This window comes from Geospiza fortis, unplaced genomic scaffold, assembly GCF_000277835.1.
Source record: "Geospiza fortis unplaced genomic scaffold, GeoFor_1.0 scaffold195, whole genome shotgun sequence".
Taxonomy (NCBI): domain Eukaryota; kingdom Metazoa; phylum Chordata; class Aves; order Passeriformes; family Thraupidae; genus Geospiza; species Geospiza fortis.
This window is the reverse complement of record NW_005054324.1, coordinates 4232225-4249785: the sequence shown is the minus strand read 5'-3', so window position 1 is coordinate 4249785 and position 17561 is coordinate 4232225. Positions and strand designations below refer to the sequence as shown.

Sequence of the window (17561 nt, the reverse complement as noted above, 5' to 3'; positions counted from 1 at the left end):
TGTACAATTCTTTGCTGATATATATATTTACAACAGGGTATCCCAGTGTGATGCAGGGAATAATGCAAATTTTGCTGAGCTCTTCAGGATTCTAGTCACATCCTGGACTGTCTACAAAGTGATCTTGCTGGCCTCTCAAAACATCTCTCCATGTTGTCATTTTTAGCCAAAAAACACAAAAAACCTGTAAGGTGATGATTAGACTATGTTTTTATTCTGTTCAGATTCTTTATGTGCCAATTGCCATCTCCCTTGGAAGTACTAATATCTTGTATGTCCCAGAATAAGCAACACAAGAAACTAGATCCAGATTATTCAGATAGAGAAGCAGAATTTCAATTAAAATTCTAGCATAATGTCAAAACATTGAAGGAGGGTATTTAACAGCTTTCACTTAAACAGACCCTTTCATCCAACCCACTTTGCATTTCCCTGTCCCTAAGTATTGGCAGCCTGAGGTTTCTCTAGAAAGGAGAAACAAAAATAATGAATGGCAATCAAAGTGAACTGTTCCTCTAATGTTTAATCTTTTCGAAATTACAAGAATGCAAGAAATTAAAACTATAAGGCTAACTTATGATTACAGGCAATACAGTGCATAGAAGAAAATCTCTTTGTTAAAGGGTCCACTTAGGAGAAAATAAATTTGGCTTTGAACATATGACAATCACCAGCAATGCAAGCCATAGCACCCCTTTCCTTCTTTTTTCCTTTTACTCCATGGGGACTCACTGACTCCATGGTGACTCTTTATCATAGAATATAGGTAAGACAAATATAATAAGAGAAAAAGAGAAAAATAATGTATTTGGAAAATACTGTAATTGAACACATAGCAGACCTAAATCCTGAAGTCTGAAGGATTTAAAGCATGAATTGCAGATACACATAGGCAACATAAATAATCCTGAATGAACATTTGAAAGGTGGCAAAGCACTCTGCATCAGAACACAAGGTAGGTAGCTACTTACAAATGCAGCTTAGGAAGGCACAGTTCATTGCAATAGACTGCTTTCCTCTCATCTTCCTTTTACTTTCCTGGTCCTGTCTGTTCTCAAGAAAAAAAAAAAAGGTATTGGATTGGATGAATAGGTCTAATATATCAGTTAGTGTGTTCCTTTATCTTTACAGTGAGCCTTGGGGAAAGGTTGTCAATATTAAGTAACAGGTAGATAAAAATGCTGAATGGGAAGAGACTTGTCTGTCCACATTCCCTACTGCTTCACTCTTTCATTTCCATAGTTCACTTCCTCTGCATCCATTGGGAGGTCCTGGGTGCTCTGTTTCAACTCTTCTGTCATTTTTTCTTCTCATTCCTCCTTTTTTGGTGATTTCCTGCTTGAATCATCACAAATGTTCTGTTTGATATTACCTGGCTGATAGTCAAAAGTATTCATGGCAAGACCTGCAGACTTCTTGAACCTGCAAGCTGTCTTACCATAAAGGGCTACAGATCCAGTATTTTTCAGTCTGGCCATGTCAAAGTGTTGTGAAAAAAAAAAAGAATTTCGTAGAAGTCATACAAGTTTTGCTAAGGCATTACTAGTGATGTTTCCAGTTTTTAGAAACCATTTGATAGTTACCACAAATGCAGTGTGAAGGGATTTCAGGCACAGGAGTTATGATACCAAGCCGTTTCTTGGCCCAAGATGAAATAACCAATATCAAAGCTGCAGTGGAAAAAAGCATGCTTTTGCACATGTGATCAAAACCAGACTGATTATTTTGTGCTGAACAGTCTGCTGCATATATATATTTTTATTCATGATTCCACTTGGAACTTTAATGGCAGAAACAGCTTTGACTCGAGGACTTATCACTGTAACTGGGGTGAGAAAATTGTTACTTCCTCTTGATAACTTGCTGCTCAAAAGCCATAAAACATTCTTTCTCCATGTTAAGTCTAAAGACTTCATCTATTTTTCTGCATCTCTGTTATGACCAATAACCTGAAAATTCAAAGAAAATGGATATAATAATATGGTTTTTCTGCTAGATTAAGGAATGAACTTTTTATAAGTAAATGACCACTATATTGAAGTCCTGATTATTTTTATTAGTGAGGCAGGCTATATCTGTGAGAGGTGGTGAATTATTTATGCAGATCATGCCTGGCTCTAGGGAGATTTTTAATGTATCCATGCCAGCAGCCACTTTTCACCCATCAGAAGGCCAACTGTCTATTAAGCATCTGACATAATAATTTGAAAAGGTTATTTTATCAAACAAACTGCAGTTAATTGCTTCTAAATGCTTAAACTGACTATATGTTAATCATAACTAGACTCCTGATATGATACTGAGAGTAGTTTTCTTCTGAGATATCTCTGCTACTTTCACAGTGCTTTTGGGTATGGAATAGTATTAAGCAAATACTTTCAGTTCTGTCAGCAAACTGAATCAGAAATGTGGTCCTGAGATTGTCTCATGTCCCCACTTATCTTTCTGCCTCCACTGCTGGGTTCTCCTAAGGAGCAAAATGGTTTTCACCAAAGAGACTCCTCAGGAATAACAAGGCACACAGTCCGATGCACAGACTTTTGTCCAAATGGCACATGCAGCCCTATGGAGTTCCTAGGGATGGCTGGATGGAGAAACTAGGACTGGTGACCTGTGCTGCAGGGAATGCACAGGCAGAGCAGATGAATTGTGAGTATTGGCAAGACAAAACAACTGGAAACCAAGAAAGGGACATCTGAAATAAGGGGGAGGGTTTGTGAGAAGAAAGGATAAACTGCTACAGCTCAATTTTTAAATAATGAAGCTGTAATATTCAAAGTCAACATTGACACTGAAATTAGAACCTTTTGAAGAGTTACAAATATATTTAATTAAAATAAAAGCTACAGCATCCGTAAAGGTTTTGTGAAAAGTGGAGGAACATTACATTAATCAGATAAATTTTATGCTGCAAAGCTCCACAGATCTAAAGTTAAGCCAAATATTTTAAGAGATAATTCCATTCATATGGAATGAAATTAATTCTTGCATAGAGTATCAAGTCTGATGACTTATTTTACATATTAAATATTTAACTGTCTTAACTTGAAGTACACAAAAGTGCATTGTCAACCATTACTTTTTTCCAAATATAATGGTTAAAAATGTAAACTGTAAAAAAATGTTTCTTATTCTGGATTATCCTCTCATATAGCATAGTCAGTATATATAGACCAATATCTCTTTGGCACAGATAGTAGTTTAAAGAACTAAACTGAGGAAATGCATTCAAGCTGAAGTGGTACCTATGGATTAGAAAAGGTTACCTGATAAGACCATAAGCCTTTCAGGAATTATTTATTTTGTTTGTTTTGTAAAAAAAAACTTGAGAATTTCAAATATAGTCAAGGAAAAGGATATTCTCACTTTCATGGATCATTTGTATCAGGGTTCTCAAAAGGAGAATTAAGTGAAACAGACTAAACATCCTTATCTTATAGGATGAAGAACTACTGAAAGTACGAGTATCATTTTCTTCTAAATCATAGCTAGTGGCAGCTGTAACAGTGTCATTATATTCTGCAGTTGTTATATTAAGTATATTATTTCCAAAGGTAGATTGGAAATCTTCTACTTCAGGATGTGTAGATAATGTCACCTTACTCTCAGAGGTTAATGAAAATGCAGTTCTGTTAAACAGGATCTTTTCTTCAGAGGCTTCTATGTTAGAAAGTGAATTTGAGGATATCTGAATGCAAATATCTTCTGAAATGCAAGCATGGAGGTAATGGATGTCATTTATATCAGCCCTAGGTTCGCAGCTGTGCCCTGCATAACAATGGCAATCAAATTTTTCTATGAATGTTTGCAGATCCTGATATGATGGCTGCCCTTGTAAAGTGTATTTTCCATCCTTTGTCATTTGAATTGCAATATTCTCAGGGTTCAAGTGAAGATAGTCACTGGAATTCCATTTTTTCCGTGCGCAAGCACCAGAGTCTTGGCATAGCACTTGGCTACATATTCTGGCTGCCATTGTGACGTTGATGAGGTATGGGGTCAAAGTCCTCCTGAGGTAGTTGTCCAGAGTTCTACAGGTGTTCTGTGAAAAAAGCATTATACCTCCACAGTTTAGTATGGAAATCATTAAAATGCTGTCATTCTAATAACAGTACCACAGTACATATCTATAAATGTTTCCTCTGAGGATTTGATAATAGCTATAAGTTGTTGGAAGCAAATTTGCCTGAGAAGCTGTTAAAAAATTCAAGGATCTTAGCAAATTTATATTTGCTGTAGTTGCTGGAGATGTTACAAAAAGCAGTTAGATCAGAAAGCAATTGTCTTTAAGCTTTTATTTTATCTCTATATTTCATGTAGCTTTTTGAATCAGATGTATTTAAAGACATTTCATGAAGACTTGAAGTTCCTTTCTAAGACTTAAATAGTTTGAATGAGTCTGGGAAAAAAACTCACACTTCTTCAGTCTAAACAAATACTTTTTCTATCAAGTTGTCTCTGAGACTTTTCAGCTTTCCCCTGACCTGAATAGCTTGGCTACAGGGTAGGGACCTTTCATGACATTTTTAAATGAAAAGAATTGTGGTTGGATGGTCAAATTGAAGGTATGCTAAGACAATTGATTATTCTAACTGATCATGAAATTGGCCTATGTTCTGTGCATTCTTGGCACAGTTTAATAACCAAAAGGTTTGGGACCTCTCTCTTTGTTTCTGACATTATGGGCATTTGCCCAATACCACATGTAGATGTGCCTAATATTTATACCCATGGAGATCACTTTGGTGAATCTAAGATATATGTAGGTTTTTTGGGTTTCTTTTAGGTATATATATAAATACTTCCAGGAAATTTTGGTTTATGCAGAAGTGAGGCTTACAGAAATATTTAATTGCTGAAATGCTAGTGACTGTGAAAGCTGTAAAAAATCAGGTGCAATTAAGTGTACAAATACATAGTTTGACTTGGCTGTGGACAGTTCTTTTTTTCTCATAGGAATCTCAAAATTAAGACAATAAAAGTTGCTGCCTATCTATATTCTGATATTGAGATAACGAGCAGAAAAGTTCCAGGTGTAACTGATATCCTTTCTCAAAGGCAGGCACATACAAAAAAGTCAAGGTGGGATGCTTTGGGGAATAACAACCTTACAGAGCCGTGGAGGTGTATTTGGCCATGCTTTCTGTGACAGGAGGTTTGGCAAAGATGAACCATTTTTGTTCCTTGCACTCAGAAGACTTCACAAGAGTCTTCTCTTACAATAGTTTGTTAAATCTAACTTGCTGGGTTATGAATGAACTACCTGGAACATCCTAGTAACAGTTCTCAAACTATGTATTTCCCCTTCCTAACACAAACTAGAGTTTTTTTCTTCTGACTCAGATGTTTCAGACAATAAAATTAGTCAAAGTAGTATTTGCAACACACAGACCAGGCTAGGGCTGAACTTTTACAGACTGACTTCTCCTATTGTTGCCAAGTTCACCACTCCAAAAAGCAGAAGGGTCTTCTAAAAATTGTTCCTGTCAAGCCCACGTAATTTTTTCTTTACCTCATGACTAAAATGAAATGAAGATACAGGAATTCTTTCATATACTAATTAAACAAGTGCTAACTTGCCTATGATTATCATAGTAATTTGTCCAGTTACCCAGAGTCAACAGAACTGAGACATTGAAAGATTGAACCCTTGTTCTGCGTAGCCAATGGTGACCTTAATGAGCCTCAGATATGCTTGGGTTTTGAGTATAAGAAACTGCTGGCAATATGGAGTCATCATTTTAAAAGTAGAAGATGTAAGTGATCATAATGCATTACATCCTTTTCACTTTATTTCTTCTTTAAAATTTCACATAATAATTGATCTAGCATACCTTATTTTGTGTTAAATTCATATCACCCCAGATCACAATTCCAGAAGCACCCAGTGCAGCAGATTCTCCAATGGTATTTACCAGGTCATCCTGAAGAAAAATATGCAAAGAATCATACAAATTTAAGTAACTTATAAGGGCAAATGAAAAAATGCATATAGTAAATTACTTATCCACAATAACTACTTTGAAGACAGCAAGCAATGATGCAAAATGCAAATGTCCTGCGCTCAATTGCACAATTTTATCCTGGAGTTGGATTGCACACATGATACCAGAAAATGTTGCCAACAATATCCAATTTATATACGTCATCTGGTTAAAAAACAAGTCTGTAAAACTGAGCCAGTGCTTAGGCATATGACATCCACTCCTCCAGCCATGTTACAGTTTATTTTGCTGCATTGTCTCCTGGCTGCTCAGAGTTGGTAGCAACTGGTTTCAGTAATGCTGTGGGATAGAAATACTGGAAAGCACAACTTTTTTCTTTTTTTTTTTTTAACTTAATTTCTGTTACCAGAAAGTGCTAAAACAGAAAAGTAGCAACATAAAGAGCTTTTAACAGTAGGAATCTCCCTTTTCCAGACAATGGAAACAGTCTCTGGTCTTTTATAGATATTGAGATGGGAATTTTTTTTCTGTTCAGTTCTCCTTTTAGGGTCAGCTATTAGACCAGTCCTAGGAAAAATGTTAAGGCCTATATGGGATGGGAGAGGGCTATGATAATGGCAAAACAATAAAATAGCAAGTTACTGTAGGGCACAACACACACACACACACAAAAAAAAAAAAATTAATGTAAAGATTAGAGGATTTAAATTATTAATTGGGATCCCAGCAGGGGCCCTGACAGCACCTCTTGCTTCCTGAAAGTGTCCACAGAGCTGGGGGCAACACTTGCTAATGCTCTGTCCAGAATTTGGGAGGACACCAGGTAGAATGCCATCACCAGGACTTTAACTTCCCCTTGCTCATGGGCTGAAAAAACAAGAGATTCCCCAGAGTGGTGGCATCTCTGATAGGGTGGGTGTCTATAAAAATGTGACAGGAAATATAGCCAGAACTGCAATAAGATGATTGGATTTTAATGAGAGCCTGACATGCTGAAATACCATTTTTGTACTTGGGTACAACTAAGGAGGACAGATTTTTTTTTCACTAGCTTTAAACACTTTTTAAGGAAAGAAAGACTCCATTGTTTTGTATTTTTTTCTTATAACCTAAAAAGCAGGCAGCAGGTGAGCCCATCATTACTAATTCTCTTTGCAAGACTTTACTCATATTTCTTTCCTCTGACCAGGTGTGCTAAATATGTTTCCTAGTTTTGTGATATTTTTTTACATGTGAGGACAACTCAGAGAATAAAACACTATTTGATAAATATAATGAGAAAGGTTTGAAAATATTCCTCTTAGTGTTTCATTTGGTCAAATTTCTTTGATGGATTAATTTAATTTTTTAGACAAAATTGCACACTTCTTTCTGATGCAAGTTAGTATATTTGCTAAATAAGTGTCACCTGGTAATTTCTTGCCATATAAAATTGAATTATTTAAGGTCTAGCTTCACTCACCTCAGAGAGATATTCCTCATAGACATCTGTGAATACTGGACGTGTATATACAAAAACTGGAAGGGGATGACTAGAGTTAGAGACATAGGAATTTCTAATGGCTTCCTGAACTCTGTGGCGAACAAAGAGTTGAGCATTTCTGGAAGATTTTAAGGCTGTCTCTAGATAGATAGATGGATAAAGTGCTGTGCTTTTCTCCCACAACCAGCTAAGCTCATTATTTCTTTCTATTTCAATATCTAAACAGGCTCCTGTATAATTGTGGGGGTTTTGTTTGTAATCATAGTTATAACAGTCTGGATAAAGGTAATATCCCCACAGACGATTTGGTTTCGTTTCTATGCCCAGCTTCAAAGTTTCCAACATAAAGGATTTTGCTGCAAATTCAAATTCCATTTTAGCTATAGCTCTGGCTTCGGCTTCGGATAGACTGAGGTCTCTCTGCTGAACTAACTCAATGGATTCCTGTCTATAAATATCTTTTGATCCCCAGTTCCTTATCCACACAGGTCTCCAGTTTTCCCAGTCAATGACAGCCAATCCAAGCTGTTCATCTGAAGGAATGTAGAACTGGATGTCCTCTTTGGCTTTTTTTAAATGATTCTCCAGTAGCGAGAGTTGAGGGAGTCCTCCATTGAATGCCTCTCCTGTAACTTCATTTTTGTAAGGGTAGTATCCAAGCCTGTCTGGATAGAAGAGAGTGATGTTTTGCCCAATGGATGTCTTTAGTGTACTTCCAATTAGAGGAAAAAAATTCATGTCCAGCTGCACTCCAGTCTTTTCAGTACAAAGTTCTGTAGGAGCATTCCAGATAGAAAGGAAAGGTGAATTAGAAACAAGTGGACGAGCTCTTATGTTCAGAGACGAGCAGCAAGAAACCAGAAGAGTGGCAAACACCACACCAGATGCTACAGGGTATGTACAGGTAACACAGATGCCAAAACTTTGTCTTACAGTTTCCATTGTAGCATGTGCAGTGACATTAGGTGCTTCTGATCAGACAAAAATTAAATGCGCTTTGGGTGTTCAGGAGGTTGGTGGTCTGTCAAAAACTTTATCATAAAATATATTTCTTCAGATTAATACCTATTAAGCAATATTCCTTGGGTGTAAAATAGGGGTGTCCTTTTTACAAGGCTGTCTGTCATTTCAGGCTGCAAGAAACTTTCCAACAACTTCTCAGACCTAATGCAGAAAAAGAAGCAAATGTGAAGTAAGAAATTATAACTATTTAATTTCTAACCTTGAAACAAGTACCATTTCTGATATTGAATATATTGTAATGCTTGAATACAATTACCCTTTGAAGGAAAAGAAAAATGTACAACCATAGAGAAATAAACTGTACTATTCCACTGTCAGTTTTGTGCCTAAAACTTAGATTTAAAAAATCTAGATTTAAAACAGGCAGTGGAACAGTATTCCGTGGCTCATATATCAGAGTAAGTGTGCTCAGAAGTACTCCAGACTGTGTCAGTTACTGATGTCTATAAAAATGAGCAGTTTCACAGTGACTTCTCTTAACAGCAATGTATATATAATATTCTCACCTATATCAAAATAAAGTTCTAATCCTTCATTTGTTAATTTTACAGAGCCCTTAAGGGAAGATACAAGATAATATAAAACAAACCTGGGCTGTTTTACACTTGCAAAAAACCAATCAATGGATACTCATTGAACTTATTGACATATCTGAGATATTGTAGTCACTCTATCTTCTGTCCAGGCCTCCTTTAAACAGGTTCAAACACCTGTGAATCACTTTGGTTTATGGCTGGCTATATGTTATTTCAGGCCATTTGAGATGTACAGATTAAGTGGCCCCGAGTCAAAGTCTGCCCAGGGATGCAGTTCATTAGGAAAGCTGAGGCTGTCCATACACCCCCAAAGAGCAGTCACATTTAGTGGTGACTGCCTCAGAGCAGGCATCAGCTTTTACATAGAATCCCACTAGCTAAAGCATTCTCTGTGAAGTAAGTCCTACATCTACATTCCTTCTGATTTTGAAATGGTTCAAACCTGAATCTGTCACTTTCTGTAGAGGCCTCATGATGAGGCAATAGAGTATGTAAGGATTATATAAGAGTGTACACAAAAGTACAGGGGTCACCATGAAGTGGGCCATGGAGTGGCTGGCAATGTAAAATCTCTAAGGACAGATTCAAGAAAAAAAGCAAATAATATTTTAGTTTGTATTTATTGAATTCAGCCAGGAGTGGAATATACAAATTTTTGTATAGAATCAGCGGATGGACTGAAATTCAAACATTCATGCAGATATTTCATCATTCCACAGCTGCTGATGTGATAAGTAAAGGAACCCTGCCAAGAATCAGTTTTATATACCAGACTTAGATCATAGATCCAATTATCAGGAAAGAAGGTGTGGCTCTGATAATTTAAATTGCTTCAAGAGCAGTACCTCATTTGCATGACATCTGCTTGATGAAACTTGTAGAAAAGCAGTCTGCATGCATTTCCCACAGCTGCCCAGAGGTGACAGCAGGAAAAAGCCATCTCTCCTCCGAGCTAAACAATTTTGGCTCTCTCATGTCTCCTCATATCACAAATGCTATAATCCCTTATTCATCTTTGTAGCAATATGCTAGATTTACTGCAGTATGCCCATTGCTTTGTTGTACTGGGAAGCTCAGAGGTGGACACAACAGTCCAGACGTGGCATCATTAGTGCTAAATAGAAGGAATAAACACATTGCTTGGCCTGTTGGTGGTGTATACTCTTGTTAATGCCACCCAAAAGGCTGTTGGTCTTCATTGCTACAAAGATTCATAACTCAATCCAGTCAACTTTGTAGAACCTACTCTACAACTTCATTCCAGCCATTCAGCTCACAAGCCTGTACTGTTCCATGGGGTCATTCCTCTCCAGGTGTAGGGCTCGATGTTTTCCTATGTTGGACTTCATGAGGTTCCTGTCAGCCTCTTTCTCCAGTCTGTGGAGGTCCCTCTAAATGGCAGCATGATCCTGTGGCATATCAACCACTCCCAAGTCTGGATTATCTGTAAACTTGCCACAGGAACACTCTTCCCCAGGAATTAATCAGGATGTTACATAGTATGGGACCTAGTATGAAACCTTAGTGTACATTTCTAGAAACAGGCTTCCAGCTGGACTTTGATGGGCCTCCAGCTGTACATCCTGGATTGATCTCAACCTTTTGAGCCTGACAGTTTGACCAGTTTTTAGTTTCACTGTCCAGTTATCTATCTTGTACTTAATCAGTGAGAACGTTACAGGAGACTCTGTTGAAAGCCTTGCTAAAATCAAGATTTACAGTATGCAATGTCTCCCCTTGTCCACCAAGCCAGTCATCTCTTTAGAGAAGGCTGCCAGGTTGGACAGGCCTAATTTTCTCTTTGTTAATCAGTGCTGACTACTTGCAGTCACATTCTTGTTCCTAATGTAAATGTTTTCCAGGATTATTTGCTCTCTCAGCCTCCCAGGGTTTGGGGTGAGGCTGGTCTGACCAGCTTGTAGTGCTTTGGATCTTCTTTTTTTAACCTTTTTAAGAAAGGGGTTACATTTGCTTTCTTCTAGTCCTTGGAACCTCCCCCAGTCACTGTGACTATTCAAAGATTATCAAGAGTGACCTTACAATGACATCAGCAGCTTCTTCAGCACATACCACTCCTTGCAGGCACATGCCATTATGTCCCATAAACTTATGTATGTCCAGTCTGCATAAGCGTTCCTGACCTTGCTTGTCCTTTGCTACTGGATCTCCGGCCAGCACTAGGCACACATTTTTCTTGTCTTCTGCGGCTGCTGTACCTCTAGAAGCCCTTCATGTTGCCCTTTGCACATCTTGCCAGATTCAACTCCAGGTGGACTCTGGGTTTCTTAACCACATCCCAACAGCTCAAATAGTCTTTCTTGTTCACTTGTCCCTGCTAGTACCTCATGTGTGCTTTCTTTCTATGTCGGAGCTTTGCCAGGAGCTCGTCCTGCCATTTCTTGGTTTCCTGAATATGGAGATTTTTGAGCTTGGAAAAGGCGATTCTTTAAAATCAGTCAGCTCCTGGACCCTTCTCTCCAGGGCTGTCTCCCAAAGAATTCTCCCAAGCTGATGCCTCTAGATCTCTAGATGCCAAAATGTGCTTTCCTGAAGTCAGTTGTTATGATCTTGCCATTTCCTTTGTTGCCTCTTTTCAAGATCCTGAACTCCACCATCTCATAATCACTACAGCCAAGACCCAGCCTTCACATTTCCTGTTTGTAACTATGAGGTACACCAGAGCATCTCTCTTCCTGGCTCCTGCATTATCCTAAGTGACACTTCCCGAGAGAATACAGGTGGAGACTTTCAGGACAAACTTAAAGAATTCTGTACTGAAATTCTGCAGAAATACTTTTTCCACTTATGCAAATACAGCTTATTCAAATTAAATAAATTTTCACACATAACCAGCTGATACACATCAGCATTTGCCAGGACAGTGATCTTTTATGTGATTGGTTTGATCATAAGTGGGAAGACCTCAGAAAGAAGCTGTAGGAGTAGTTTGGCTTTTTCTGTTCCTCTGGCTTTGATTATAAGATATTTCTTGCCCCCACTGAAGTCAGAAAACTACAGAACACAAATTTTATTATTTGTTCCTGAAGGTTGTTTTTATGTGTGGATTTCAGTAATAGGCTGACTTGATGTAATGGAAAAGAGGAAAACATTGTTTGGAATGTTACATTTACTGGTTTTGCTAGATCTCATTTATTATTGGCTAATTTTGCAAAGTTAAATGTAGCAGTTTGTTGGGAAATGGTTTTCCTCCAAATCTTGCTGTGATGTACTCTACTGAGAATGAGTTAACAGATGATTTTATGTGATAGTTTCCAGTTAAAAGGAGTGCCTTCCTCCCAGCCTAACGACGACAGCTCTGATAAATGTTACTCTCTTCAGTCTCCTTGATGGTGGTCTAAGTGAGCTGAGTCAGAAAGCTGCCCTTCTCCTTGTCAAAAAGTCACTTACTTTACAATATATTAGCACTAATTGTTCGTGGGATACCTGACTGGAAGTACATATTGATGGAGCTAAATGCCTTTTGTCTAGGGAAAAATCTTTGATTTTAGATTTTCCCAAATCTGGCATTTGTAAAGGTTAAGCATTACAGGAAATCATATTAATTTTCTCGGCTTAATTATTGCATCATTTTTTTGCAGCATAAACTGGACTGCGGAAACACACATAGTTGAAAGTGCAAGTGCTCTTGTGTTTTGGTAACTCCAGTCATAGATTTGGGCCATGCCACATGTCCCTGAAAAGGTGGACTCTGAAAAGGTTCCACTAGACCAGAGAGTCTGAAAACAACAAGGGAAAGAAGTATTGCACATACCCTTGAACTTCACACAAATCAATGTTTGTTGCCCCACAAGTGGATGGTGTAGTGCATCAAAAAGCATTGGTCATACCATTTGGTGTATGTTCAAAGCTTGCCACTTAACATTAGAGGAATTCAGCTTTGAGGCTTTTTATGAAAATGAGACATGAGAGTCCACATTCAGCCTTGATATAATTAGACATTGCTTAGTTAAGTCAGATCCGCTAACATTAAACTTAAGCCAATAAACAAAAAGAGTATCTCATGTTATCTGTTATGTTAGTAGTGTTAATTACACTTACTGAATTTCAAGCAGGAGTGTGTAAAATCTTGCACTGCCGCTGTTTTAATTTGAACACACGAAAGCAGGCGTGCTCTTCATGACTTCTAAGGCAGAAGGTGTCACTGAACTGTGCTATCTTGTTGAACAACAGCATGTAAGAACACTTGTAGTGCCAAGATCATCAGTGTAGATATTTTAGATTACAGATTACATACTTCTCGTGTGTTTATTAACTGTTCCTTTCATCACCAACAGAATGATACTGCCTATTAATTAATGGCATAATAACAAAAAAAAAAACAGATGTGGAAATTTGCTGGTCTTTTCCCTATGCCAAAGAAAATATGGATATAGAAGTTGGCATGTAGAACTGCAGTTTTTTATGGGACAGAAGAATCTATCTCTTTAAATCTTTGCATTTAAGTCTTTAAATGCCTCAGGCAGTGATGTAAGGTATATGGTCAAGAATGCAGATAGGTCCAGAATATTTAAAGATTTATTCCTTATTCTTTTGTTTTCATATAAACACTAGCTACTTCAGTGTAGAAATAAGTCCTGATGTTACAGACAAAATAAGGTATTAGACAGTGTAACTCGGGTTCTCAGGAAAAGTTGCTTTGTATTTTCCTTTATCTGAAGGTTACAAATATGTAAAGTTATACAGACGTCTAAGGACTCAATTCTAGCTTCTGTGAAGATGTCAGCGCTGATTAAGTCCTAAGGAGAGATAGAACACACTTCTGAGGAGCAGACTAAGTATATATTAAATGTTAATGTATTTACAATTGGAAGAAACCTGAAGGAGAATCCAAAGCATTTTTTAACATTACCAACAATACTGATAGAGCCATACACAGTCTCTCTAAATAGGATCAAATCAGCCCACATTGCTGGGAAAGGGCTCTCTGAGGTCAGCACATGTATTTTTTATAGATCAGTGGAAAACAGTCAATGTGTTTGGTATCTGTCGTGCTGTCCTTTGGTGCCAAGTGGTGCTACTGTGGGAAATGGGCCCATTCCCTTTCATTCTGTTCTGGAGGGGTCTTTCTTCTGGATGAAGGGGGGACAGTATCCATGTTGCAACTTCAAATTAAACCCTCCTGCTCTTTTTAGAGATGCATGGTCTGGCTAGAGGCTGTTTGTTCATTACAAACAGGTATCAGACTCATGAAACAGCCACAGAAGAAAGGGAAGTATAACCTTGTAGTTGTATTGCATTCCTCATTTGTGTCATTTTTGGCATTTCTTAAAGAAGAGGCAATGACATTCAGTTAACACAAACACACATGGGTGTTGTAATGATAACATGAACTTTTGTGAGGAATAGAAAGCTCCACAGAAAGCAGGTCCACCTCTGGAAGTATGAACCATCTGTGCTACACAGCTGATGGCAGGTTTAACCTGTGGAGGGTGATATTTGCATAGAGGATGTAGCCTCATTGTTACAAGTGCATTAAGCTTGACATCTCTGTAAAGTCATCATTTGGTAAGCACTGATCTTGACTGGTTTTAAAACTCCACCCTCAATTCAGTACATTCTTCTCAGCTGGGCTAAGGCAACTGTTAATGAGGCCACGTAATGAATTGCTGAGGTTGAAAATGCTTCAGCTGATATAGAGGAGAGGAAGGGGTTTTTATAATTAGGTACATGAACCAGCAAAACTGGCTAGTTTAGTCAGCATGTCTGATTTAAGAGATGCTTGTCAAACTACACCCCAGTGTGTGGCTTCCTTATCATCAAGAACAGCCAAGTCATCTCTTTCATCACTGGTTACTCCCATTCCTGAGTACAGGGCAATGAGTACATGAGGACCTGAAAAAAACCTCCTGAAAATTTCTGCCAGCATTCCTGGCTGTTGCCTGTGGGGAAAAAAAAAAATCAAAATATTCCCGTGATGTAAAGGTCAGGAACTGAGCATCCACATTGTAGACAACCTCCATAAAAATACCTATGCAAAAGTAGTCAGCAACTTGTTAATTATTCAAATGAGTTAACTATATGGTTTTAACTTATTTTATTTAAATTAGTTAAAATATAAATTTTTACTAAACTGACCCAATTATTTTCATACTCTTATGATGACTGCTACAGTGTTCCAGGATTTCTTTCATGTATTTAGTAAAATCCTTACACTTTTCATTCTCTTTTTTCTCTTGCAAGTTCTAATTCTTAATTTTATAAAATTTCTTAATGCCATAACGGCCTGTTAATTGATGTTCTGATTTGTTTTTTAGCAAGTTAGCTAAATAAACTATCTGAACACATTTCCAGGAGTACTTGGAAAAATTTCCTTTGCTGTATTCTGTATAAACAGATTTGGCAGAACCCAGATTTGATAATGACAGTTTCCATTGCAGAGGAATCAGGGACAAAATAAAGAGTCAGTCATGTGTGACTGTAAAGTATTCTATCTCACTAAAATTACTCTGCAAAACATTCACTGTCTGCTGAATCTCTAGTATTTTGTGGCAAAACAAGCCCAAACATATTCTCTCTAGCAAGAAAAATACATTAGCTGTCAATGTCAAATTTAAAAATATATATTTACCATTAATATAGATTATTAATATATAGCTAATGGAAGGCAAGGACAACCTGAAAGCATATTTGAATCATTAACACAGATTATTAATATATAGCTAATTAAAGGCAAGAACAACCTGGAAGCATATTTAGATCACTGTACTACACCACTGCTACCCCAACTTAGAATACTGGGGAAATCACAGCCCAGTTTTTAAAAGCGTCTTGTAGTTTTCTTCGGGGTTTTTTTAGTCAAATATATTTTCACTATATTACATGGAAACCTTTTCAATAATTTTAATTAGAAGACTTAAAAAAATAATCACAAACAAAAGGCCCAACCCCAATTTTCTTTGGGCTTGTATATTCAGCCTATTCTTTGTTCTGACTACTTCTCAAAGTAGGAGGTCAAATTTTCATAGTCATAGAAGGGTTTGAGTTAGGAAAGACCTTTAAAGGTCACCTGGTCCAGCATCCACTAGGGATATTACTTAAGATGCCCTGTGTCATATTTTCTGCAGCATCAAGTGTTCAAGCATAATTTTAAATTCTTTTGGACAGCAATATTTACAAAGGGCTCCAGTGTAGATCACTGTGCATGCTGGAGTACAAGAACAGGCTTCCTAAGTACTTCCCTAGATCTTCTCAGGGAGCTCTTCCAAACAAGACAATGTTACACCTACAAGCGTATAGACAGTATCAAAGGTGGCCCATAATATAGAGGATTATAATCCACTATTGTTAAGCACTTAATGATCATCATCTCCATTATAAGTACTATTTTGAAAATCAGAAGTCTGAACTGAACATAAAAATATATATTCTTGCCTTCTAAGCCAACATGCAGCACAGAAATAACTGCAGTACATATCTTTACAAAGCAGGTATCATTTCAAATCTGTGTTAAAAGTATATTTCTCTTTCAAGAAACTATTACCCTAATCTAGGATTTATGAAAGAAAAAAAATTCTACACTGTGCAAAAGTTACTGTGCTTTGGAAAAGGTGAGATTGCTCTGAAGAAGAGACCAGGACCGACTTTTGCATGATTCCGGTAAGTATTGCAGTATTAAAATTAACACAGCAGTCAATTCTGTATCTGAAACTGTTTGAGTCACAAAATTGTGCTATCCTTTTTAGAAAAAATAGAATCTTCGGGAAAGATTATAGTGGAGTTCCCTTTCAAACATAAGGGAGCAGAAAAACCCCTGGGGTAAATGAAACCTGCATGGATGAAATTGTTCCTGGATATTCAGTAGCCACACTCCATAGAGTGTGTTGCTAGAGCAACAGGAGGTCTGAGTAGCAGGGGGAGGGGTCCTCAAAGCAAATTATTCGTGGAAATAAATATGTATTATTAGCCTCATACCAGTTTGTACATTAACATATGTCTTCACAGTATGACATTTCAAGTTCTCTTCTGCAGCACCTGAATGCTCTCTCTTTTTAATCTTCCTCTCCTGGGACTGTAATTCATTCCATATTCCTTTCTACCATGATTGTATATAAATAAATACAATCTGACAAAAATATGAAACTGCTCTAAAGAAATAAACCCTGCCTCAAGAGTAATTTCTCTTTCGCACTGTGTTCTCTTTCACCTGCTGTTCCTTCACAGCCCTCACATAGCCTTTTGTTATTTTGATAAACCTACTAGTACCGAGGAGCCTGTCTAATTGCCACCCATCCCTGGAGATAAGTGGGAGAGATGGGTAAACAGATGTCAAAGTCTCAAAACAAAAGTGAGTACAAAGCTATGCAGCAAACCGGTGATTTATTAAGGAGGCATTAGCATTTATGAAGCATTGTTTTGGGAAACGGGCATGCAGAGAATTAACAGTTCAACTGAAAAGAAGAAAGGAGCACAGTTGGGCCTGAGCAAGAACATTAGCATAATCCTTGGAGAAAGCCTAAGGAAAAGGATTTTCAGTGGCTCTGAGCTGAGGAAATGAGTTCTTTTTGTTTGGGCCTGCCACTGGTTAGGGTGGCAAAGTTGGTGCTGTCTCTATC

General features: G+C 37.5%; 1 protein-coding gene across 1 annotated transcript; it reads right to left on the bottom strand.

Moving 5' to 3' along the window:
* Window positions 1-3254: 3254 nt before the first annotated feature.
* On the bottom strand, window positions 3255-8435 carry LOC102037819 (hyaluronidase PH-20). Its single transcript, XM_005420912.2, has 3 exons — window positions 7409-8435; window positions 5836-5925; window positions 3255-4043 (listed from the first exon to the last, which is right to left on the bottom strand). The coding sequence occupies exons 1-3, from the start codon at window positions 8369-8371 to the stop codon at window positions 3336-3338; spliced, it is 1761 nt and encodes a 586-aa protein (XP_005420969.1). The 5' UTR covers window positions 8372-8435; the 3' UTR covers window positions 3255-3335.
* Between the last annotated feature and the right edge of the window lie 9126 nt (window positions 8436-17561).

Excerpts from the sequence above, each read along its gene's own strand:
- LOC102037819 (XM_005420912.2), bottom strand. The coding sequence starts at position 8,371 with ATGGAAACTGTAAGACAAAGTTTTGGCATCTGTGTTACCTGTACATAC. Across the intron at positions 5,926-7,408 it reads ATGAGGAATATCTCTCTGAG|GATGACCTGGTAAATACCAT; the intron begins GTGAGTGAAGCT and ends ATTTTTCTTCAG. Across the intron at positions 4,044-5,835 it reads TGAATTTAACACAAAATAAG|AACACCTGTAGAACTCTGGA; the intron begins GTATGCTAGATC and ends CTTTTTTCACAG.